Genomic DNA, 26,769 nt, shown 5'->3' with positions numbered 1-26,769 from the left:
GTCTCTGTCTCCCCTTCCTGTCCATTTCTGGCTGTCTCTATTCAATATATAAACAAAGATAATAAAAAAGACAAAAAAAAAAAAAAAAAAAAAAAAAGAAACAGTGTTGAGATGACTAGCCCTCAAGAGAGCACAGGACTTGCAAGTACGAGGTTCTGAGTTCGATGCCCAGAGCCACATGAACCAGAGTGGTGCTTTGATGCTCTCTCCTACTCCCTCTCCTGCTCTGGTTCTCTCTCTCTCTCTCTCTCTCTCTCTCTCTCTCTCTCTCTCCCTCTCTCTCTCTCTCTCCCCCTCCTCTCTCTAAGAGACAAATGTTCAAACAATAATATGGAGGTCGAAGAAGGTAATGGGAACTTGTTGAGAAATGGTCACTCCTGTGCTAGGTTTCCCTCGCATGTACTTATTTCTCCTGGTCCCTAAAATGCAGTTGGCAAATGAGCAGACTCAGATAATATGCCTATGGGGGACCGTGCAGGATTGAGGAGCTAGGCACTGACATCACAGTCAGCACATAAATAAGGTCAGCTGCTACCCCACTGGGGACGGATGGAATCAGGCTGGGGGTGCCAAGGCCCATGTCCAGCAGAGAAGCAATCATAGAGGCCAGAACTCCAACATTCTGCACCCCCCCAAAATTTTCTGACCCATACTCCCAGTGGGGGAGAGATGATAAGGGGAAGATGACCAGAGGGCTCTGAACTCCAGCTCCATCAGAATCCAGAGAGAGAAGGCAAAGGAAGGGACAGAAGAGAGGATGGGAACATGGGGGGGGGGGGGGCAAGCATAAACAGATAGTTGCAGAAATAATAGTTAAACCACATCTACAACCTTAGGAGAACCGCTGTAGCTTACATTGGAGGGAGTAGGGATCCACAGCTCTGGTGGTGGGAATGGTGGAGAGTTGTAACCCGTTATCAATATTAAATCACTAAAAAAGTAAATCAACAAAAAATAAAGCCGGCTGTTTAGCTTAGCTGCACTGCTCAAACACACTGTCCTACTTAAACTTGAAGATCCAAGAACACAATGGTCACATGACAAGGGCATGTGGCTAGCTATCCTGAGTTCAGGTGGGACTGTGTGTAACCTTAGTCTTTTTATTAAATATGAACACACGAGATGGATGTGCGGGGGTGGTCAGGGCTGGAATGCTGTAAAAGTGAGGAAATATAGCAACAACAAGCTGTACATCACCAGCGGGATACCTATTTATCTCAAAAGTCGGCATTCTTTGACTTCCAACAGGCAGTGGAGAAAATTCATATATTCAAAGGAGACATCATAATAACCTGCCGGCTGGGGTGATGGATCTATTTTTAATCCAAATGACCACACTCTTCAGTCTGCCTGCCATGGCGGGCCAGGGGGGAAATAGGATTTTTCTTTTCATAACTCTTGATGTGGAAAGAAGAAGGGCCAAGAAGCATGATAAGTGGCCCCATCCCATGGACAAATGGACGTAGGACTGAGAGAGTGATGGAGAACTAACTGAAGCCACTGTTATCCCCCTTGACAACACTCTCACTTGTTACACTACAGATGATAAGGATAATGGAAGTGGAATGAGAGCGAGGCGGGAGGGGAGGGCTTCTGCCTCCTCATCTCAAAAGCACAAGTTCAAACCACCCCAAAAGCTGGGGAACCGTCTATGCTTCATGAGTTAATTTACAAATTGCCCCTTGATGGGGAAAAAAAAAAAGGCCAAGAAAAGGCTGCTATAATGTTTGTCTATTAACTAAAACTTACTGTACAAACACAGCAAGATGGGCTGATGCTGCACCACTTTAGTGACCACAAGGTCTAGCCTGTGGATTTCCTCCTTTGAGGTCTAAAGGAATTCCAATTTCTCATTTATACTCTATCAGAAAAGGGATATGACCTGTATTTTTTAATTTATATAAATCCATTCAGTCAATCAGCTGGGTCTGAAATTGAATGGATGTATCAGTTATACTGGTCCAGAGAGAAAGAACCAACATCTACCCCATCTCTCCCTCTCTCCCTCTTCCATTAATCTCTCTCTCTCTCTTCTTCTAAAACATCACCAGATCTAATGCCTTATTTACTGGCAAGCTAAACATTTTAAAAAGCTGTTATTTTGAAAGGGAGGAATTTGAGTTAAAAAAAAAAAAAAGACCAAAAGGATGGAAAGCTGGAATGATGCTTTGGGCTATTTCTGTTTTTTAAAATCTTCATTTTCCCATCTGTGTTATGGCAATTTTATTACGCAGTCAGCAAATCTACAGTAACAAGATGTTCCCCTGACAAATTAATCACTTCCCAAGCATTTTATCATATAAATAAAATATCACCACAGGAGATAAAAATCAGCTAAGCCAGTTGGCTTAACTCTTGCTTTAGGAAACACATCTGAAATAGACTGAATGCTGCCCCCTGAACACACATACACTGATTCATTCACACTCCTAAACATGATCTAGGCTTTCAGACTACTGGGATCAAGGTTTATGAGAGAATTCTCATTTAAGAAGACAGTTGGCAGTATTTGCTGAATTAATATAAAAGAGACATACCTATATGTTTTTTTAAAAAAATAAAAATGGGACAGGGGGCCAGGCAGTAGTGCAGTGGGTTAAGCACACGTGACACAAAGCACAAGGACAGGCACAAGGATCCTGGTTCGAGCCCCAGGCTCCCCACCTCCAGGGGGTCCCTTCACATGCGGTGAAGCAGGTCTGCAAGTGTCTATCTTTCTCTCCCCTTCTCTGTCTTCCCCTCCCCTCTCAATTTCTCTGTCTTATCCAACAGTAATGGCAACAACAATGGAAAAAAAGATGGCTTCCAGGAGCAGTGGATGTGGGGTACAAGCTCTGAGCTCCAGTGCCTGGAGGGAGGGAGGGAAGGAGAGAGAGAGAGAGAGAGAGAGAGAGAGAGAGAGAGAGATGGAGAGGGAGAGAAACCAGAGAATCTCTTCCAATATCAGAGCCTCAGAGAAGTCTGCTAGAATCTGTACTTGTTCCTTCATAGAAATACTTCCTCAGGAGTTGGAAGGTAGTGCAGCGGTTTAAGCGCAGGTGGCACAAAACACAAGGACCAGCATAAGGATCCCGGTTCGAGCCCCTGGCTCCCCACCTGCAGGGGAGTCGCTTCACAGGCTGTGAAGCAGGTCTGCAGGTGTCTGTCTTTCTCTCCCCCTCTCTGTCTTCCCCTCCTCTCTCCATTTCTCTCTGTCCTATCCAACAATGACGACAACAATAATAACTACAACAATAATACAACAAGGGCAACAAAAGTGAATAAATAATTTTTTTTTTTAAAAAAGAAATACTTCCTCATTCCCTCTAGGAGTAATGAAAGCAGATCTGTAGCTCTGTCTTTACTCTGAGATTCTAGGCAGGGAAGGAGCCTGTGAGGGGCTAGGTGTCTGTCTTTACTCTGCTTTCCCCTTTGCTGATTTCAGAAAGTGAATCTGGCAATTATGAGCCGTAGGAGACTGATAAAGAGCCACACATGCAAGAGAAATCAGTTCAATTCAAGCTTCCCTGACTAATCCTTATTATGACTCATTTTGACTTCGAAATTTTTCGGTTGAGGTAAGAAGCTAATTTCGCTTTGAGGAGTGAAATCTTAGTTTTGTACTTTCCTTGGAGTGCAACTAACATCCCCATTATTAAGAGCAAAAATGGCTGTGTGGGAGGGGAGGCAGAAAATACTGACTGGATGTCCACTGTCACCTAGAAGTTCCTGCATGCTATTTTATTAGATTATTCAATTAATACATTTTCAGTGACAGCATACATTTCCATGGTTTCCAAGTCACAGCCTATACCAGACTATCTTACTTGTCTAAATAAAGTGCTTTTTTTTTTTTAATGTAAAGCCAGAAGGGGGTGGACAAAGTAGAGCACTTATTACATACTTTGCGCAAAGGTGGAGGTTCAAGCCCCTGGCCCCCATCTGCAGGAGGGAAGCTTCATGAGCAACGAAGCAGAGCTGCAGGCGAGTCTGTTTCTCTCTCTCTCGCTCTCTCTTTAAAGATTTTATTTATTAATGAGAAAGATAGGAGAGAGAGAATGAACCAGACATCACTTTGGTACATGTGCTGCCGGGGATTGAACTCAGGACCTTATGCTTGAGAGTCTATTGCCTTAGCTTCTGCGCCATCTCCGGGACCACATCTCTGTTTCTCTCTCTACCATCCCCCCCCCCAAATTCTCTCTGTCTCAAAGTAAATAAGTATATATATTTAAAAAAAAAAAAAACTCATCATCTCCCTTATTTAAAAGAGAAAAAAAAACATACAATGATCCTTAAACTAAGACCCCAAGTCTTAGTTTAAGTCAAATATTCTGCCACCCGATTTTTTTCCCTAAACCTGTTAAATTTAGTTTTATGAGCAAGTGAGAGAGATACTAGTACACTATTCAGCTCTGCTGTATAGCAGTGCCCAGGATTGGATCTGGGATTCCTGGGATCTCTCTCACACATGGTGGTCTTAGGATCTAAAACAGGAGGTTTATGGCCAGGAATGGTAGCGGGATCTTGTGTTTCTCCATTCCCCAACATTCATAGAGGCATTTCCTTCTGTCTGCATTCTCCAACTCTCCCCCTCCCACCCCCGCCTTGCTATAGTTCTCTCTTATCTATATAAGCTAATTTTAATCCCACAAACTAAGTAAATAAAGACACCTGCTGTCATGCCAGGTCAGTTGTGACTTTCTCAAACAAAACAGGAGCAGTACATGCAGACCGTTTTCCCTGTTTAAGTAAATAGTATTTATTAGCTTGGCTTTCGGAAGCCCCACCCGGTCATCTTACCTTTCCACTTAAGAGCTGATAAAAACACCTGTGATTTATTATCCTATCCCTCTTTGTCCCTATGAATGGGGTAATGAAGTTCTTTATGGGAGGCTATTAAGAAGTGACATGGATGCTTCTATTTGTTATACATTCTGTATAATTAATAATACCTTAGCTGCCATTAGAGCTCAGTGTCTTGTAAAGAAGCTAGCCTTCCATAAGTGCAGCTGATCTGACTAAACTGTCAATGACAAATTTCAAGAACCACTCAAAGCAGATTTACTCTTGAGGTATATAATGTTACCCAAAAGCTTATATTAATATTAATTTTATTTATTTTCTGATTCTTATGAAACTTACCAGGGAACTTCATCATTCTAAAGTCAGCATTCTTTTTTTTTTTCTAAATTATTTTTATTTTTTTTAATATTTATTTTATTTATTTATTCCCTTTTGTTGCCCTTTTTGTTTTATTGTTGTAGTTATTGTTGTTGTCGTTGTTGGATAGGACAGAGAGAAATGGAGAGAGGAGGGGAAGACAGAGAGGAGGAGAGAAAGATAGACACCTGCAGACCTGCTTCACCGCCAGTGAAGCGACTCCCCTGCAGGTGGGGAGCCGGGGTTCGAACCGGGATCCTTATGCCGGTCCTTGTGCTTTGCGCCACCTGCGCTTAACCCGCTGCGCTATAGCCCGACTCCCCTAAAGTCAGCATTCTTAAAAAGCAGGTGATATTACTAATTAACTTCCTTCTGGGTATTTCTTTGACAAATTATAAATTTCCTCTTAAAGAGCTCCTGGATGAATAATCTAGATACAAAGATTTATTTAAAAACTGATGCTCATGGCTTTGAAAGAAAAAAAAAATTCACAATGAAAGTGATGATCAAATAAAAATAAAATTAACATCCAGATTGTGGGTACTGTGGTTTTATAAGAGAGGTCCTGCCTTCTCTTTCTTTCTAAGTCACAACAGCTATTTCTCAGTGTCCTCCCTGCCCCTACTTTCTCTCCACTCTTCTCTCTCTAGGTCCTGATGGAATTGGCCCCCAAGTTCTATTACACTCTAATAAATGATTAGAAAACAGAAAAGAACATAGTCTGCTTCAAGTGTGGCTATTAGCAATTCCATTCAGAGTTCTAAACCTTCCTTCAAAAGTTAGAACCATTTTGATTCAAACTACATCTTGCCAGCCATCAGTGACAATTATGACCTGCTAACCCTTCTATCTTATTTGGTACAAAAATGATACATCCGAGGAAGTCTTTTAAAAGGCATATTGTTTCAACTTTCTTTATTTCAGTAAAGTCTGTTTCCATATAAAGTGACTTACCTGACTCCACTGGACAATTCCTGTAAGTATTTTGTTCATGATTTAGGTAAGTCCTAGAGCATTTGGGTTTGTCCACCTGGCTTATCTGGACCCAAAACACACAAAGTCATGTACGTATTTCAATGACTGTATTTTACATCCACTCTATCAAGGTGTTTGCTGGCTTGAGTAACAAAATATTTGTGCTAATTTAAATATGTTTAACTGATCACCTACACAAATAGAATTAACAGAGACAATTTTTCTCATTTTCTTTTTATCTCAGAGAAAAAGAAAGAAAACATCAGGAATGAGCTATAACATGCATCAGAGCCAAACGTGCGATCTCTACCTTTAGCCAAACGTGCGATCTCTACCTTTAAGTCGCTGCTTTCAGGAAAGAGACACAGTTGTTTTATTTCTGCTAAATCAATGCCAAAAAATATTACATTTCATCAGTTTCACTTATGCCCAGCATCCCCAAAGGATTGCCACCTGAAGCTGGCCATATTTTCAGTGCAAAGCAGGCTGCGTGCTATCTACATCTAGATAAAACTCATGGGTTTGTAATCTGCACGCTGATCTATACATCTAAATCTATATGCAAATCAAATGCCCTGGTGTATGTGAGAATTCCAAAGCACTCTGGGCTAGCAGAACCAGAAAAGCTTCTTTCAGGTCCTTCCCCCATCCCTCTCCTCCTCTCCCTCCATTTATTTAGACTATCAGCCTAAATAATTCACACTGCTTGCTTTCCAACAGGAATGCTCCTCCGAAGAGGCCTAAGATGAGCTATTGCAGTCACCAGATGGACTCATGAACGCAGCAGGTGAGGCAGATGGCTGGCCGCCCAGTCTGATGCTGCCTGCTTGGGCATGGTCTGCCTTTTCCTTCCAGGTAAATTATCACCATCCGAACACCGAGCGAGCGAGCTGGAGTTGGGGGGTGGGCTGGAAGTGGGGCACTGGCAAACCCTGTACATGTGATACTGGAGTAATCGAAAATTACCAGCTGACCTCCCCCAGCCCTTGCCACCCCAATGCTGTATGCCATTGGTTTGTTAGCGAGTTTTCTGTTTTGTTTTTAAAGACCATGGTGCAGGTGTCACTACTTTGGGCACGTATGGATACAGAAGGACACACCGTCTAAAAAAATTCCCACTGCCGCTGCACAAAGAGTAAAGAAGATTGGGAGAGGGGGGTGACCCCATCCAGAAGGAGGGAGGCTTGTGAATGTGCACAGATCATTTGCAAAATAGCCCAGTGAGAACATGGGAGAATGACTCAGCTTGGCCCCGAAGTGCTCTACGTTAAAGATAAGCTGTCCTTCAGATAGATGTCATGGAGGAGATTTTAAAAAAACAAAAAACAAAAAAAGCCCCTCTTATTTTCATGATTTCCTGGTATCGCAGAAAATAATAGCTGTCCCCAAGTTGAGGCAGTTCTTTGTCTCAGATGAATTTCTAGTGTCACCTCCCAAAGCACTATGCTTCCCCTCCAAAGTTGGGGAGTCTAGAGCACACTCAAAACATGTGGCACTGCATGTCACTTGCAACTAAGAACTTGCAACATCCTAATTCCAAGTGATCGCAAGAGAGTCACTCAGGAAGATGCAGAATAAGTCATAACCGAATGCGATCACTTGAAAATTCTCTGGAGTTATTTCAGGCCTTTGTCGATGGGCAACAGTACGACAAAACCATGAGTTCAATTCTATAAACTTAACCAAGGCCAAAATCAATATTATTACCTAACTTCACTAGTCCTGTAATTATTCGACACCTAGAAATGCAAAAGACAATTTTAATGACCCAGAGCAAACCAGTCTGTAAACTTCAAGACAGACAAATAAACCCCTTTACTAAAAGGCATCCACCAAAAAATGTTGTCAAGAGAATTGTTTTGATTTCCACGATGAGGGGCAAACTGAAGTCCCGGCTTTGGGGAACTCTACTGTGTAGTTTTGCAGGAATGCCAGCCAAAACACTAGCTGTGTAATTATCTCAAGATAAAGGGTAATATTTCCTGTGAAAAATTAGCTTTCCATGGCCATGTGCTTTGATTTCCAAGTTTACTAATTCAGCCTTTCCCCCTCAAAGTCAAACCGCATAAACCTAAGATAGCACACAGAAAGGAATCCACTTTGGCCTCTCTGAAGGGCTGGGAAATATTCTCCCTTGCACGATCTCTTCATTCCCAGTGTCAGAAGCAAACCACACACAAGTAACGTAGAGCATTTTAAGATGCACAGAAAACTCTCTCAAGTGAGCCAATCTTCTGAGGCTACACCAGGAAGCAGGGCTGGGGCTGACTGGTTTGCCAAAAGAACACACAGGTCACACCAGAGTTAACTGTTCTTCGATTCTGATGCGAATTTAAATCATTGCAACGCTTCAGAAATAACAATTCCTGATGGTGCTCCATGCTAGTCTCCTGTCAGCTCTCAAAAGTCAACACCAGAAAATCAGAACGAAGCTTCCATTTGTTTTCTGTAAAATTCTGACTACTGTGAAAAATGTCAAAGATCTTAAGGAAAATACAAAGGTACGAAACCACCTATAGAGAAAGCGGATTTGAATGTTTATTTTTAATGGCTGTTACATTCAATTATTGTCTTACTCATAACTTGAACAAATATTTATTGAGCAAAACGAAAAAGTCTTACTATCTAAATTTCTGGGTTTTTTTTTTAAAAATATTGACCCAAATCAGTCTAAATTGGAAAATTAGGTATGAAAAGTCCCATTTTAATGCACCCGAGATCATTTTTATCAATTATTTCAGTTCCTAATATAGTGCCCACACTTTGTATGTTTGAAAGGATGTTAAATACAGCTAGCTGGTGGTGCACTAAATTGATGGATCATTTTAATGATTGAAAAAATTGCAAAGGAATGAACGTCATCGTTTTCGTGATGCAGCGTGAGATGTTGCTATAAGCAGTCGATTTGACACCAGAGAGTTAGTCATGAAAAATACACTTCACAAAATCAATTTTAAGCTGATATTTTCAAAACTGGATCTTATTAACTATCATTAAGCTATTCACCCACAACCTAATTAATGTGTAAAACTGAGGCTATTTAATAATACTAAGCAAAAAGGAATGGGCATTTCTAGAGAGAAACAAATTACAGAACAAATGGGAACAGATTAACATTTAAGACGGTTAACTGTGGAATTAAAAGATGATTTTTAGAATATATAGATCACATAATGATTTGAAAGATCCTGGTATATCTGATACATGTTGAAACTACTGTAACTAAAGGGACAGAAAATATATACTCCTAGAATAAAAGTAATATCAAAGTCTCAGATTAAAATTTTTGCCATTCTACAATATAAAAATCGGTAAGCATAAAAATGGGAGGAAATGAATAGGAAATTATAATTTCATTCTTGGATATAAAAGCTAATAATGAGAATAATATGCTGCTGGAAGTCAGTGATGACAGGAATGTTGACTTTTGGCATTTCAAAATTATTTCTTAGTAAAGTCTGTACAGTAGTTTCAAATATTCCCCTTAGATGAATGCCTATATTCAAATATATTTTTGAAGCATCCAAAATTGGTGTCAGGAGGTTGTATATACATGAAAATAAAATTACACTGGCGTTGCATGTGTTGAGAGAATAGCTAGCTAATGTGTCTGCATGCGTATGCATGATGCACGTATGTTACATTTGTTTGTAACACAAGTTCTTCAAATGAACTGTGATTTCCAACTCTTTTATCTCGGACATTTCATAGAGGTGACTAAGTCTTGAAGTTTCAAACTATAAGTTAATCCAAACATAATAAATAAAATTACAGGGGACCGAGTGGTGACGCACCTGGTTGAGTGCAGATGTTACAATGCGAGAGAACCTGAGTTCAAGCCCCCAGCCCCCACCTGCAGGGGGAAAACTTCAGGATGGGTGTAGCGGGTCTGCAGGTGTCTCTGCCTCTCTCCCTCTCTATCCCCCCCTTTCCTCTCAATGTCTGGCTGTCTCTATCCAATAAATAAATATAGATAATAAAAAATAAAGGAAATTACACATAGCCACATTTGGGTCTGATATGTAATATATATTCTAGAAGTGGTGTAATTAAAAAAGAGCACATATATTTTAATGTTGTACTTCTTTTTTATTAATAAAGTGGCACAAATGTTATAAGCTCAAGGCAATAGTCAAGCTGTTAAGCTCACTTAGACTCTTATATTAGCCATGACACACACTTTTTTTTTCACTTTCTTATTCCCATGAAGGTATCACAGATCAAAAACAAAAACGGGGGGGGGGGGAGACATATTGTCTCTAATAAAATGATTTTTTTTTTACATATTTGTGTTCTACCCAGCTTAGGTAAAAACATAAATTAAGTCCAGTGCTTAAAAAGTTTTAAAAGCATCTGAGAGAAAGCCAACAGAGAGCATTTTGTTCCGAGATGCAATGTGCACCCACTGAATGACCGTTGACTTCTGACTTGGAAACCTAGATGGAATCTTAGCAAAATCGGATCCCATCTCAAAGTCTGACCAGACCACTTCTGTCCTGCCCAGTGTTTTTCCCTTTTCCCCCTCTGGAAGTCTGAGATGCATTCTTGGCATCAAGTTGGAGAGAGAGAGAGAGAGAGAGAGAGAAAGCAAGCAAGTTTGAGCACTGAGCACATGGTGCTCCTGTCTTCTGGGCCCCTGCACAAGGCCTTTCCATGCCCCACTGGACACTGTTTAGGAAACAGAAGTGGATGGGAACAGAGTGGCTTCTATCTGCCTGCCCTGCCCTCCTTTCCAATAGGTGGGTGGGTGGGGGGGTTCTGTTTTTAGTACACACTTAGGTTCAGTGTTAATCCTGTTTTGTGTTGTTCACACCTGCAGCTGACCAGTGGGCCTCTGAGCCTGCTCAGGGAAATCCCCCTCAGTGAGGGTGGTGGTGGTCAGGGGACAGGGAGGAGGAGGAGGGGAAGAAGGGGGAGAGAGGGAAAAGGAGGAGGAGGAAGAGGGGAAGAAGAGGGAAGAGGAGGAGGAGGGCAAAAGCTCTTCCTCAGAGCTGGGAACAAAAGCCAGACCAGCTAAGGGAGAAATCAAACCTGTCATTTGTAAATAAGTCTCCTGGTCCCAAATCTGTCCTCAGCACTAAATACAACACCCGGCCTTTTGGGGGAATGAAAGTCTGAACCCCATTGGCTAAATGACAGACCCCTGCTTTTTAATTTGACAGCTAATAATAAAATAATAACAATAATAAAATGAAACGGTGAGTGGACTAGCAAGGCAGGAAAACAATTCTAGAAGGTGTGCACACCAGCCACTCTTGGCTGCCCTCAGCAACAGCAGCAAGCACTAGCTGCTACAAACCCAATCCTGCATTTACAACCCCCTCTGGGTGACATCTCCGTCCGCTGCAATTCATGGCTGAAACGGACAGAGAGACAAGCTGTGGCCTCTGCGCTGGTGGCCACCATGTGACCAGAGCAGGGGCTGACTGGTGTGTAAGACAAGCTGTCTCACACCCCCACCCCTGCACCACAGGGCAGGTGTCTAATAGTGAACATCAAAGGCAATGACTTCTTTTTTGATCAGAGGACCAGCAGTCAATCAAATCCAGGGTCACGGATGGGGGGGGGGGGAAGCACTGGGCAGGGAGACCCCCAGACTGACAGTGGCTCACAGAGGCGTTCTAGCACAGGAAGTCCACTTCCTCCTCTGCCCAGCAAGGTGTGAGCTACCACACTAACCTGGAGCAAGGGCCCTGTCCTCAGGCCTGAGTCAGTACCGACAGCCCTCCCACCTGGGTGCTCGGTTCTGCCCAGCACAGTCCCCAAAGCAAGCTGTACATCTGGAAGGCTGGCTGGCGGCAACAGATCACCTTTTGCAGCCCCAAGCTTCCTACCAAGCCAGCCTCCCCACACTCCAATTGCCATCCTGAGCTGCACAGTTAACATGGTCTGTGTCTGGCACCTGGGGGGCGGGGGGAGGTGGGTGCGGTGCTGACTCACTGCTTAGGAAAATGCTGGTAGAGAAAGGGGGTGGGAGATTGCAAGGGGACTCACTAATCTGTTTCCCTTCTCATTTCAGGCCTTCTGGAGGGTCAGAATTTATTCCCTCCAGCCACCTTCCTCCCACAGCAGAGCAAAAGCTGACAGGAAGTGGGAGAAGCCATTTCCCTGCAGTATGTGAGATCAAAGCCCAAGTTTCTGGTGGGGTTCAGAGTGGAGAGAGCCCTTTGGGGGTGGAAGAGAAATGACACAGCTTCTGGAAGATCCTGCCATCCTCGGGAGGTGACCACAGCTGAGCTCTCCCCCCCTGATCCAAGGGCTCACACAGATGCACAGAGGTGTTACCCGCAGCCTGGGAGCTGGTACAGCGCTGGTCCTGAGAGCACGAGCTGCTGAGTTTGATGCCACTTTCTCAGTTATTAGGGTGGTGCTCAGGCTCTGATTCTCTCTCTCTCTCTTTAATAAACAAATCTTTTTTTTTCTTAAAGTTGTCACTTTCAATTCATTTGGGGAATATGGCCAGTATCGGGATAAATTCAATTATTATGCTGAATCATATGGAATCACTGGTATTTGACCATTTTTTGACCTACAAAAATGGCAATTTCATGTGGTTCAACATCATATAATTGGACTTCTAATGCCTCACTTTCAAAAAAAGAAAGAAAGAAAGAAAGAAAGAAAGAAAGGAAGGAAGGAAGGAAGAAAGGAAGAAAGGAAGAAAGGGAAAAAAAATATATCAGGGAGTTTCCTGACTCCAAACTTGCCTTTCCTACTGACTTGTCTTATTTCCTAATGCATATTAATATCAAAATGGGTGAATTGAAATGTATTTCACAAAGCGGACCTGTTAAGACTTGGGTTACACAGATCCCTAGAGTCCAAATTTCATTCCAAATCAGGCTTTGAGCCTAAAGTCCCGCACAGACTCGCACAAAAGTTTGCTGGGACCACTCACCTTTGAGAGAAGCCGCTTAGCAGTGGTGTATAAGGCAAGAGCGAGTGCTTCACTCCCAGTGCCAAAACTGAGCGCTGACAGAACCAGCGGCTATAAGACCTCATGGTTAGGGCCCTTCACTCAAAGACTTCAAGCAGCAACTTTTTGGAGAGGCAGCTGTAAGGGCTCTCAGATCCAATACTCCTCAGCATTTGCACACTGTCTTGGCAACAGGATGGAAACCCTCCTCAGATAAAGAGACTATTTTAAGAGCATCAGCCAAGTTCTCTACCTGCCGTTGACTTCCAGTGCCTTCCGCACGGGAGGCACACCCACTGCCCACTGCCCACCTCTCCAGAAAGCGCAGACCACCTCATTTTGATGAGCCTGCTTTCCCCAGGCAGGGATTTTTATTTCCATTTGAATCTTAGACCATTACATTCCCGCTGATGCATTTTTATGTTTACAATTGACAGCTTCATAAAAGGACGAAACCTTTGAGCAACAGCTCCAAAGCATGAAGATTGCCTGCAGTATGTACCTAAATGATTTTACATCTAACAGGGCCCTGGTTGTTTGGAGCTAAAATTTAATAAGCCTTCAACTGATGACCTTTCTTCCACAGAAAGGCCCCGAGTTGCAAAAACGAACTTTCCAATGAAATATATTTTAAGGAACTAGTGCTGAGCAAAGAGCTATTTCGAGCTGAATGCTTTGTCAATTTATCAGCTTGTGAACATTCTGTTCCTGAATTCCCTTCAGCTGCTCAACGTATAGAACGGTGGTGCCTTGCTTAATCGAATGCTATTGATCCGAGTGTGTCACAGTGATCTCATTGAGAGTAATCAATAGTAATCCAAAATCAATCAATCTGCTCCTGCACTATCATTTATCAAATCTGAATACGCCGAATTATTTGGAGGCGTCAAATTACAAAGAAGAGAAAATGGTAGAGCCCGGGAAGTTAATGGCTTATAGTACAGAGTAAAACCAACCTCTCTCTCTCTCTCTCTCTCTCTCTCTCTCTCTCACTCTCACTCTCTCTCTCTCTCTTTCATAAAGACAGACACTCTAAAGTGGATGATAACTTGACAAAATACACTTCTATTCTTCTTACAGTATCTTAACAGTTATTAATTCATTGCATTCCACTCTTGAAAAAAAAATCAGAGCTCCATGCACAAGTTTGTGGGCTCGGTCCCTGTGAATACTTGAAGATGCTCCAACTGCTTTCACTGCTGTCCAGTTTTCTACAAGTCTGATAAGTAAACTTGCAAATGCCTATCACCCCAAAGAAGAAGCCCTGATCAAAACAGGCCATAATTGCATCCTCTCCTATCAGAAACAGTGTCTGATAGAACTGGAGTGGAAAAAAATGGGGGGGGGGGTGCTTAATTTCTCCTGAGCATTCACAGCCAAGGCGCATCTGTTTATCATGAACTCTGCTGGTGATGCGGAAGTCTCCTTTATCAACATATTCACCTGCAATTTAGTCAAGGTAACACATTCTCCTTTCATCACAGCATACTGCAAAGCACCTTACTCTTTAACTTGTATTAAAAAAAAAAAAAGCACCGAGTGTCTAAAACATTTACTTTCGCTAATGTAAAAGTGTCGGCATTTTACTTCATTCCTGATAAGCTGGTGCCAGGAGAAGTGATTATTCTTTTCTTATTCAAAGCCTATCAGCATTTCGAAAAGCTCTCTGAATCTTATCAGGTGTATGAACAGCACAGTTACTGAAAACAGTTTGTACTGCTCCTCTCTCCTTCTGCCAAGCTATCTGATAAGTCCCCCAACTAACTAACTGTATTTACACACAATCAAACATAAGTTGTATCTTCCACACACCGTAGGCAGAGTCTAGTATACCACTGGTTTTTCTACTCTGATGTTAACTTAACAAAAATGCCACCAGCCAGAACCCCAAACTGACAACAATCAAGAAAACACTATAAAAGCACTCAAGTAGAATGTACAACAAACAAAAAAAGAAAGGAAAACAAATATGAAGCCATTGGAGGGAACTACTTTGGAATTTCAGGGGAGGGAAGAGAATGAGAATGAGCTCTGGATGACCATGGGGACAAATATCAAGAACTTACCTTTGACTAGTGCAAAGGGTCTGCTAGCACAGTTGATGAATATGAACAGAGATATATATAAAATAATAATAATAGTGGTGGAGTCGAGGTTCAGGAAAGTTTTTTTTTTTTGGGGGGGGGGAATCAGGCAGACAATTCCTGTCCCAGGTTAAAATATCATAGGTCTATAATGGAAGCAAAGGCACTATCACCAAACTTACTGTAGACACCGAAGACAAGAGAGAAAGCAAGGCTGTTAAGATGATAGCATTTAGTGACTACATGCCCAAGAGAGATTTTCCCACCACTAAAACACTCACAAACACTCTAGACATTAAAAGCTTGTCCACAATAAGGAAATGAAAAAAATAACATATATGTATGTGTGTGTGTATATATATGTATATATATACATATATATATATATATACACACACACCTTGAGTGTTTCGCCACTTACATGCATTTCAATCTTCAGCTTTAATTGGCAGTTAGCTCAGCAATTCCATGGAAAGGTCAGAAAACAAGAATCACCATCCAGACCAAGGTAAGCACAGTGCCCTTCCCCTTCTCCATGACTATTTACAAAATAAAATAAAATAAAATAAAATAAAAGCAACCTTAAGCTAGTTCATGGGTTATACAAATGGAGAAACATACCTAATCATGGATAGGTAGCTTATAAGAGCAGGAAAACAACAATGGCATCTCACAATTTATTTCAACAACTGAGCAGTTCATTCCTGAGCCTAGGAGAGCATCTTCACACGGGACTCTGTGTATGCACCGTCTTGTCTTTCTGTGCTACCGGCCTGTGCTGAGTAGCTAGGAGACCACAGCACAAGGCGGCCACACGCTCCCACCTGGGCCCCACTCTGCGTCTGTCTGTCTAGACCCCGAGAACAGAATGGTCTTTCCTGAGAGGTGCGAAGCAGTAAGATGAATTAGCCAAGTGTGGAGTCGGGTACAATTTAGCTGATGGTCTGCGTTCCCATCTGTGACACTAGGATCCCATGACTGATGAGGCAGGTCTCATTTAAAGTCGACAGATCACAACGGATCAAAAGGAAGGAAGAATCTGTCTTTCCATAGCACCCAGTACCAACTGTGGGCTGTCACATTCTCATAGGAAAAAAAGACAAAATTCTTAGCAACCTCACGCAGCAGCTTTTCCTTCCTTTGGTCATAAAGAGCTGCTTCTTCCTCACAAGATCTGTTACATTTCATGAAAGACTGACAGCAGCAAATAAAGCACTCTCAGTATTTATTTATGGAAAAGTAAGGACAATTGAATATATGCTCATCACACACTTTTTTTTTTGAGAAGCTGAAATACTATGATGGCTTGGTATCATGACAAGCAAAGAGCAGTAGATAGAACAGCCTTTCATTGGAATTTTTCCCATCAAAACAGTGCCCAGTCCCTATGACTTTTCACACTACCCAACATTTTTTGCTAACTCTGGCTGGAACTTTATACATTCTTTTCCAAGCCAATGAAATTCTTCTAAAAGGAAAAGGTAACGATATATTAACCTGCTTGAAAAGTACAGCTTTTTAAGGCATCTGAATGTAAACTGAGTTTTAAGTGAAGGTTATCAATTGGAACGAGTCCTTTGTTTAAATTCTCCAAAGACAGTAGGAATGAGTGAAGTCTTCCTGGAGTAGGTGAGAAATGCATTATCATATTCAAAAGTGCCTTTCTGAACATGGAAGGCAAGGAAGCATTTAGTGTCTTTCTGTCCATTCTCAGGATATAAGTCTTGACTTCCTTTCATAAAAATGGTTTATACATTGAGCAAACCCTACAAAAATGAAGCAAATAGTTTTCCCTCTTCAGAAAATGTGTGCCAAATGTAACAAAAGGGACAAAAACAACAACAACAAATGTCCTCTGTTACAAGTGCCCTGCCTAGACTCTTAATTTTCTTTTTCTTAAAGTCTTTTTATTTTTTTTAAACCTCACATATAGGAGAAACGTCAGGCTCACCATGTCAGAGACTGAAAGGAAATAAGACCCATTGTTACTTGCAGAATAATAGAGCCATTTGGACAAGCTTAATATATACAGTTTTCCAAAAGACAACTCCTTACATTTCCTGCTCTCTCTCATCTGACGGTCAGTTTTAAAGAGAAGGAAGGTAACAGACTGGTTTTCATTACACTGCTGCTAGCTATCAATCTCCGATACAACACGAGAATTTAGTGGTAGCTTCCCTTTTATTTTGAAAACTGTTTGTGGAGAAGGGGGTGAAGGGATGAAGCAAAGTCAGACTGACTCCCCTGTGATATGCCTGACGGCCCCCAGTCTGTCCGACATTAATTTGTTTTCTTTCAATAATAACGGCTGCTAAAGCAACTTACACAAAATAACTCCCAAGCAAAATGATGAAAGGTACATACAAATCAGAGATGCGATTTTGTTTCACTTGAAGCAATAGGAGAAGGCCCAGAGGGCTGTATACGACAAAGACATATACAGTTTTTTTTTTTTCTTACAATGTATTCTAATCTTAGGCAGATTCTCCAGGAGTTCGCCACATCAATTAAAAAGGCCAAAAGCCAGTGGTTTCCTTTGTCACGTTGTGGGAAAGAATTCCATAGGGCCATATGTTGCATTTCGGACGGTCAGGATTGTGTACTGTGAATCTGTATTAAAATGCATATATACATCATTGTCAAAAGACTGAAATGGCCTTTGAGGGCCTAGTGAGGAGCTAGTGGGTTTTAAACCCTAGCTTTTTTTCTTACTGTTTCATCAGGGTGAGTTAGCTTCCAAATACACGTACACTGCCATCAATTAAAATGCCAAAGCATCTGCAGACATCAGAAGATAAAAATCAAACCTCCGCCAGACACTTAAGAAATAATATTTTACATTAAGAGAGGGCATGCACCTACATGCATGTGTGCGTACACATACAATATACATGTAATCCAAATCCTCTCAATTTGATGATTTTACATAATTTGATTATTAGAGAAAGAAAAAAAAAACCTTTTGGAAAATACTGAGTAATATTGTCCAAATCAGAGAGAAAAAAAGAAAAACTAAAGCAACTGGCACTTCTGCACTGAAAAAGGAAAGAAAAGGTGTACTTACTAAAAATATCACTGGAGGTTGTGTTTACTAGCTGAGGTTGCCTAGACCTTAGAAAGTGCAAATCCAAAATGAACTTGCAACAAGAATGAGATGGCAGGAAAAATCCTGCATCAGACAGAGGCTGTCCCTTCTCACCCTTTAAGCAGAGAGGAGTTAACTTTGAGCTGATAGACTGGCATAAAGGAAAGGCAGGTATTAAACACAAAAACATCAACTTGAATAAAACATCCTACGAATCAATGAAGGGAGGAAATGGGAAGTTTAAACCAGACTATGATTTAGAACAGAATTAGAATAAAAAGAAAAGTTGAATTAGTGTCTTTTCTTAACAGCCATTCAGATTTTCTTGGCAAAAATCTCAGCCCTTCAAAGTTATCTTTAAAAATAAAATCAAATAATTCTGAAATCTAGACTACTTTTTATCTTTAAGAAAATATAATATTTGGTAATTTTCTATTTTTGATCGCAGCCAAAATGTGCAGACAATATATTTATGTAGTGAAGATAAATAAAATTAATATATTTCATTTATGGAAAGCTAGCGTGTTTACATTAAGATCTATTTCTTACGTCTGATTGACTGACTGCATAAGGAAAAAAGATGCGGCCAGAAGCTAATTCAGAAATGTTTCTTGGATATGGTCCCAAACCATTAAATTACACATTTAATATTAGTGTCTCTTTTATTATACAAATCATTTATGATTGTTAGATATTGAATTTAGGAATGGCAATAATTCAAATTTTATAAAATCAAAAGCAAATGTGCTTATTCGGTTACCTGTCAGCTACCAATTTTATAGCAGATAAACCAATTCTGATTAAAATCAGGCCTGGTGAATACCTGAAATACTAATTCATGTTTAAATTCAAGGTTAAGATCTGGCTTAAGAAACTGAACTGGCAAATAAATGACAAAATACTTGAGACCCCCCCCCCTTTATTACGTAGATCCTTTGCAAGTAGACTCATGCCTGTTCTACATATAGCCCTCTCATTAGATGTGGGTATCTTTTACATGCACACACACTAATGCACATGTGTACGATGTCCATTGTTTGGAGATTTAAAATGCCATCCATGTATTGACTGATTTGCAGGGTATAGACCATGCATCTCCATATGCACACAGACATGGAAATAATACTCAGTGACAAAACATACAAAACACAGTAAGAAGCATGTCAGACGGCAGAGAGGCTTGGTGTGTCTGTATTCTCAAATACACACAGAAGTATGATTGGAGAGAGAGAACCTAAATATTTCACTGTCAGAGCATGCACAGAACCACAATTCATTTTGATCTCATGTGCTTTAGGACAATGACAATTTAATACGTGGCCAGAGGATGTAAAAGAGATAAAAAAAAAAAAAGCTGGGCCCGTATAATCAAAGATTTTTCTCCCGAGAGCTGGCTAAGGCCATAGCTCATATGCACTCATCACAGATCAACACTGTATTGCTTTTTTCTTCCATGAATTTGCTATGAAGCGAAATTCAGAGAAAGGCTTATCTCTGCTGCAACGTTGAAAGTTCTCAGGAAATAGCCCCGGGTTGCTCCTCTCCAATTTTTCAATGCCTGATAGGGGATGCTAAAAAAAGTTTGTCTGATATTAATTGGTGCAATCAAAATCATTCCTTCTGAGCTGCTATTTTCACAACAGTGCCTCAATGTGAAGCACAGCTTTTGGTTTGCCTTCTGAAATACGACAAGCCGAGAGACTTCGGTGCTCAAGAGCACAGAAGTAAAATAAAGAGATATCCTGTCTCACCACCAGGCTAGAACAAACGTTGAGGAATTTGTTCACAAGTTCTATGGACAGAGAGAGACTGGGCATTATGTCTGCCTGCCAAAGGAACCATCTCTTCTTTGTACTTCTTGCGGGACTCAGGTACTGTGCTAGCATTGTTAAATAGATCAGAGAAAAGTTACCTGCCCTCTTTGATGAATAGCACCAGGGATCTCAAATTAATTGCAGAAGTATGGCCTGGCTAATGAGATGGTCCTTATCTTTCTTCCACACAGGAAGCGCACATATTTTTCTGCTGGCTCAATATTTTTATAAAAATGCATGAAGTATTATTAACTAAGTAAAAATCAACTATAAGGACCTCTAAGACACACATTATCAGAAATTCCCCAATCTGGGAAATTTGGACTAAAAACATATTTCCGGCAGCATGATATCTCTCTTTCTTTTTTTATTTCTTTCTTTCTCTCTTTTCTTTCTTTCTTTCTTTCTTTCTTTCTTTCTTTCACCTTCATTTCTTTTCCTTTTTACTTTGAATTAAGCAGTTATCCCCACTCTGGTTTCAGTGACCATTTTAGAAAACTGTATGACAGTGCTTTCCTTTATCAAGATGATCAGGGCATATTACAGATCTGATGGAATCATATAAATATATCAGAGGTCAATAATTTAGAATTTTTTTAAAAAGTGATACCTTATAGAAGGAAAGAACACTGAAAAAATGAACAACCACGCAAGAGAATTAATGGATATCCACAAGGGCTTTGCTAATAACATGGGTTAATTACCGCTGCAACGTGCTAGCCTCAGTAAATAAAGAAGCAGGGCCACTTTCAGATGAGAAACCATTACAATAAGGACCAGACAACACCATCACCCTTGCAATGCTGTTTCCCAACCCTTTTCTTTGAGAGAGAGAGAGAGAGAGAGAGAGAGAGAGAGAGAGAAGAGAATTTCTAAACTTGCCAATAAAGGTCTCTAGGGAATGCATAAACACTCTGACACAAAAGGCTGAGATGTGGGTACCTACCACCCTCCCCATCACATCTTTCAACATTTATTCCATTAACCCAGGACCACTTTTCTTCCCCTCTCCCATCAAGCTGAAAAACATATGTTACATAATGTGCATTGTCTGGCTATTTCAGCTATGTATATATAGTGTGTGTGTGGGGGGGGAAGGGGTATGTATACAGTGGTTATTTAATTTTAAAAAAGCAGGATTAATCTGTTTGCTTTCATAATGTGATGGGCAAGGTTGCAAGACTCTGCAATTCACATATTCCCCCCACCCCCGCCATTCAGCTGGTTGTCACTTCCAGCAATTTACAAAGAAATCATCTGAAAACCCCACCTACACCACTTACCTTGGAGGTTGCAGGTGTTTTCGACAGATTTATGGAGAAGAAAACAGGGAGGAAAGTAATAGGAGCCCCAAGTCGAGAGTTTAAATCTTCTCTCTTAGAAAAATAAACTTAAAGTGTCTGCTCCGGTTTTCAAATAATATCACATCTAAAGTGACTTGGGCAGGTACCCCCCATCTTTTAAAAAAATAATAAATAACAGGGTTCAAGGTTTTCTGATAGATATATATATGGCTACTAGATACATTTTTCTTCCTGTGTGTCTTTATCCCATAGATTCTGATATTAGACTAGTACTTTGGGGGTAGTTTTATTTCATTTTTCTTTAGCTTTCAATGAGGAGAAATTGGCCGGGGGTGGGCGACAGTGTCAAATCCCTGAAGCAAGAAGATTGACCCAGACTTGCATAGCTGCAGACAAGAATCTTAAAGACAAAAAAATCTGTTTCATTTTCAATGGCCAAACTGAAATGCACTAAGGGCTTCCCTACCCGCCTGGCCTGTTTCGGAGTGTTTCAATTGCCTTTCCTTCTCTCAACAGCTGTGACAACTGTTAAAACAGTCAGTAAAATTAAGTCCGCTCTATAATCCTGTAGTCAATGTTACATTTTAATCAGAGGTTGAAAGGGATTCATGTGATGAGTACACTCATTTAGAATGATTAGACTGACACATATGTCAAAATGAGCAGATATATGATTTTCATCTATTTATGCTATCAGTTATTGCTGCTATTAGATGAAGAACACGCTTTCAAGTATTATGTGCTGTAATGTGCTGGCACACTTCCTAAAATTAAAAAAAAAAAAAAACATGGTTTATAGGTTCACATTTTAGGCTCTCCTAATGGTGGTCAATAAATTGTAGGCATCTTCTTCATGGCCCCCGAAGCAGAAATGGTCCAGCATTTTCTCCCTGAAACTGCATAGCTCTGGCTTCATTTCTGCCCACACACGTGATGGGGTTTAACCCAGTACAATTACTATGAATATTAATAGCATGTATAAATTCTGTGCTTTATTAATTGAGACAGAGAGGCAGATGCATTGCTGGGCATTAGATCTTGCTGTCTGTCCAGTGAACCACGTAACCATCAGGACTGTGTCCAGACAATAAATCTGTATTTTTTTTTTTTGAAAATGACTTTTGAGCCAAAAGAGAGAGAGAGAGAAAATAAAAAGAAAGAGAGAAAGAAAAAAGCAAGCTAGTTTGAATCTTGCGCCAAAGCCGGAGAGACATGTGCCCTGATTTCATATAAGTGCATCTGCTTTAAGAAGCTTATGGAAACTAATTATTCAAATTAGCTACATGGAGTTCAATTCAAGGAAACTAGTTTAAAAAGAAGTCTGGGGATTTTTTTTTTTTTAAGTTTTGTTTTGTTTATTTATTTACAAGAGAAAGTTCAGAATCTGGGCGAGCCTGGATAATGCCCTCTCTCAGACATGAAGACATTTTTGGACTCTCCAGTTCCATACCCCTAGGTGTGGCTAACCTTCAAATTCCACCCACTTACCTTTCTTTACTTTTCATTTCTATTTTCACATCAATTAAAGTGGTTTCTTCCAACTCAGGCCAGCACACACAGCCTTCCAATCTTTCTGCTGTTAAGTACATCGTCTGGCTAATATTCCCCTGCAAGTGTGTATGGGTGTGTGAAAGCGTGTGCGTGTCTGCATGTGCGTGCACACACACACACACACACACACACACACCTCTCACCCCTAGACTGCAAATCACTTTCATTATAAAGCATTGCAAATATGCAGTCACTAAGGACAGCTAGTGGACATGCAACTATAATGCATGACCTCTCCTGGACTTTGATATTTCCATCCCCATCTAGAGAGAGATGTTTGCCAAGAGCACTCTTTTCAGAATTATAATAGTTGGTAATACTGTAATGTGGAAGCAGGAGCAGTAGGACTGACTCGACAGAAAGCTCCCGTGACATCCTAATATTTTCTCTTAACAGTGGGTGGAAATTAAGTTTATGACCTACTCATTGGCACAAGGAAGCCTAATACACTCCTCATACCCCTTGCTCACTGCTGGCCCACCTGCATCCACCTTTTTTTCAGTTCACCAAACATCTCGCCCCCAGCCCTCTGTGCATATAGCTGTGCCTACATAGCAATTAAACTGCATGTCAGAACAAAAGTACTTTTCTGTATTTTGTGGATATGATAACAGAAACAAATCCACAATCTCAGCATTGCCCAACACTGAGAGCGAAGTGTCAAGTCAGAACTGTTTCTCCTTTAGATTTTTTCTTCTCCCCTTAAATATTTATAATGTGTGAAAATCTCATGTTACTTAATGGACTGATTTGTCAGTTAAGTGCTGACTTAACGCTAACCATGCAAATAACATTATTCTAGCCCTGAACTGCACGGGGGGGCGAGTTTTTAAATTGTTCTCTGAAGGAGAATTAGTAAATGTGCAATTTTGCCTCTAACTCTGCCGGGCCAGAAATGACAGGGCTCTGAAAATATCTGTCAAGGTGCAAATACATAAGAGGCACTCAATAGTATAAATCATTGTGAATATTGTATTTTAAAACACCTCTCCTTGGGAAAATGGGTCCGAGTAAAAGATGCATTTTAACAGTTCACTAAGCATTTGTACCGAGTGTCTATTCTTAGCACCTGAATAAGAAGTGACTGTCACACAGCTGTCTCACTGACAGTCACGGAGCTTTGCCTCAAAGGTAACATTGTAGTCAGGGAACAATTCTCGACTTACCGAATTAGGAGCTCGGCTCTACCCGGACACAAAAGGCACCAGACAGATACAAACAAACCCTCCTGCACGCCCAAGGTCCACCTGGCCCGCCTTGCAGAGACCTTCCTTCTTTCTTTCTTTCTTTCTGCAACCCCCCATCCTGTCCCCCTCCCATCCACCCACCCCATCCCCCTCTCCAGGAACCCCCAAATCGAGTTGCCAAGGAAAAAGAATTTAAAAAAAAAAAAAAAAAAGGTACCTACTCTTCCTCGTAGTGCAGGGAAAAAGACTCAGGAAGGCAAAGTTCTACCGAATCCATGTGCCACCGGTCACCATTCTTCGGGTACCCCTCCCCGCAATAAATCAAAGTTTCTTTGACAGAGCGCAGCGCAATTAGCACCCGCGCGCTCGGAGCGAGCAGCCCATCGGCGCGGCCAGTGGGGACCCGGGCGCTCGCGCCGTCCTAATCAGGGACTTCAGCCGCGGCCGGCGCTTATGAATATGCAGCAGTCTTTGCATATGCAGTCCCCCCGGCCCAGCCGCGCCGCCGATTGGGGGCCCGCTGCCCAATCAGGAGGGAGGCGGCGGGCGCGGGCGGCGGGCGGCGGCCGGGCGGGCTGGGCCCGGCAGGTAGCGCTGCTGCTCGGCCGCGGCGGCCGGAGGGGGTGCGCCGCGCTGGGCTGCGCTGCGCCGGGCTGCTCGGGGCGGGAGCGGAGCCCGAGCCGGAGCCGGAGCCGGAGCCGGAGCCGGAGCCGGAGCCGGAGCCGGAGCCGGAGCCGGAGCCGGAGCGGGGAGCCCGCAGCTCGCAGCTCGCAGCCCGCAGCCCGCAGCCCGCAGCCCGCAGCCCGCAGCCCGCTCCAGCCGGTGCTCAAAGGCCTTGTTGTTGGCTTTTTGTTTTTTCTCTCCCCCGTTTTAATATTCTTGCACTCTCTTCGCCCCCCCCTCCTTTTTTTAATTGCTTATTTTCTTGCACTCCCTCTTTCTCTTTATGATTGCATATTTTCTTTCACTTTCTCTTGCTTTTTCCTTTTTTTTTTTTTTAAATCGCTTGTGTTTCCTTTCACTCTTCTCTAACACCCCCCTTTTTCTTTTAAAGATTATTGTTTAATGTCTTCCTCTCCTTTTTCTCTTTTTTATTAGGTATGTTCTTTCACTCTCTCTTCTTCTTCTTTTTTTTTTTGATTGCTTATTTTTCTTTCAATCTCTCCTTTTTTTTTTAAATGACTGCTTGATTTCTTTCTTTTTTTTTATCGAGTCTTTTCTTTCACACTCGCTGGCTCTTTTCTCCTTTTTTGTTGCTACTTTTCTTTCACGCTTTTCCCTTTTTTTTTATTACTTAATTTCTTTCTTTTGGGGGCTTCTTTCTTTCACTCTCTCTTTTTTCCCTTTCTCATTGCTTATTTTCTCTCAGTCTCTCTTGCTCTTTTTTGCTTTTTCCTTTTTATTGCTTAAGTCTCCTTTTTTTGTTGTTGTTCAGTCTCTCTCTTCCTTTTCCTCGTCCCCCCTCCTGGGAATCTACCCCAGGAAACCCCACTCCCTTAACTCCCTAAGCACCTCTGAGGACGGCCCGTGCCTCCAAAGAAGAGCTCCCTCCCCGCAGGCTGTCACTTAGCTGGGGGCCAGGACTGTGCGGCAGGTGGAGCCTGAGGTTTGTGCTGTCTTAGCTGTCTGTTCGCAGGGCACACGGGGAAGGGGGTGGGGGGTGCTGCATCTAGAGGGAGGGGCTTTCTGGCTTCATGTCCTGCCTGAGTGGTGCCTCTCTGATTTTATTTATTTCTCTGGTTTTCTTAAGAGGGGCTGGGTGTTTTTGAAAAGCTAAGCCACCTTGCTGGGGGTGGGGGTGGGGGTGGGGGTGCTGGCAGGCCTGCCTGGGGCACTCAGCTTGGAGGTAAGGTGCACAGCTGCAAGAGAGAGGCCTGGGCCAAGTGCATGTGCAGGCGGTGTGCTTCAAAACCTGAGAGGTCTCTAGCGAGGCTCCTTTTAGGAACCTTTTAAAAGCAGAAGTAAACAGCTGTAGGACCAATGGGCTGGTCCACTTTCAGGACTTGGCACTGCAGGCTGGAGGGTAAATGACCACAACTCCACCTCCTCCATGCATTTTAACTAAATAAAGGCCACATCCTTTTTTTGGGGGGTGGGGTGGTGGTAGGGAGAACATTAAATAGTGCAGTGCAAATGTGCTTAGTCAGATTATTATTCAATGCAAGCTTAGATAAGTACACCTATGTGTATGATTATATCCAAAATAGCAACTTTACAATAAAGAATGCTATACATAGTTAGTAATACATGTAGCACATCTTGGATGGAAGAAATAAAGAACATTATGTACATCATCATACAATCTGTAAGACAGACTAGTCTCAAAAAAAAAAGACTATAGAAAGTGGGACTTCTTTATCTACCAGTACTGTATAGTATGATTTTAGTTTCCATCTAACAAAGAGTTTTCTTAGATCCTATTTAAAACTATGGGAATTTTTCTATACCAGCAAATCCACACTGGAATAGATGCCAATTATTTATGGCAAAGAGATGACTCCCTTCTGGAGAGTGGAAGGTTGACAATTTTGATGTGATTCAGCTCTACTGCTTACCAGCCTTTTGCAGCTTAACTTCTATATGATCCAAAGAATATAATCTTGGAGATCAAATTTAGTTCAGAGATGTCATAGATTAAATTTATGAAATCATGAATCAGCTCCCTCTTAACCTTCTCAAATTTTCTAGGCCTTGAAAAAAAAAATCACTCA

General features: G+C 41.6%; 1 protein-coding gene across 1 annotated transcript in view; it reads right to left on the bottom strand.

Annotated features, from left to right (window-relative positions):
* Nucleotides 1-24,487, bottom strand: part of LOC132536331 (estrogen-related receptor gamma-like) — a gene marked incomplete at its 3' end in the record, with an annotated part of 59,425 nt that extends 34,938 nt beyond the window's left edge. The window contains exon 1 of the mRNA XM_060183998.1: nucleotides 24,280-24,487. Within this exon, the coding sequence (XP_060039981.1) occupies nucleotides 24,280-24,335 (56 nt within the window). The remainder of the gene's footprint in view (nucleotides 1-24,279) is intronic.
* Between the last annotated feature and the right edge of the window lie 2,282 nt (nucleotides 24,488-26,769).

This window comes from Erinaceus europaeus, unplaced genomic scaffold (assembly GCF_950295315.1).
Source record: "Erinaceus europaeus unplaced genomic scaffold, mEriEur2.1 scaffold_542, whole genome shotgun sequence".
Classification (NCBI taxonomy): Eukaryota; Metazoa; Chordata; class Mammalia; order Eulipotyphla; family Erinaceidae; genus Erinaceus; species Erinaceus europaeus.
Note: the sequence above shows the minus strand (reverse complement) of the source record. Positions and strands in the feature narration are given on the sequence as shown.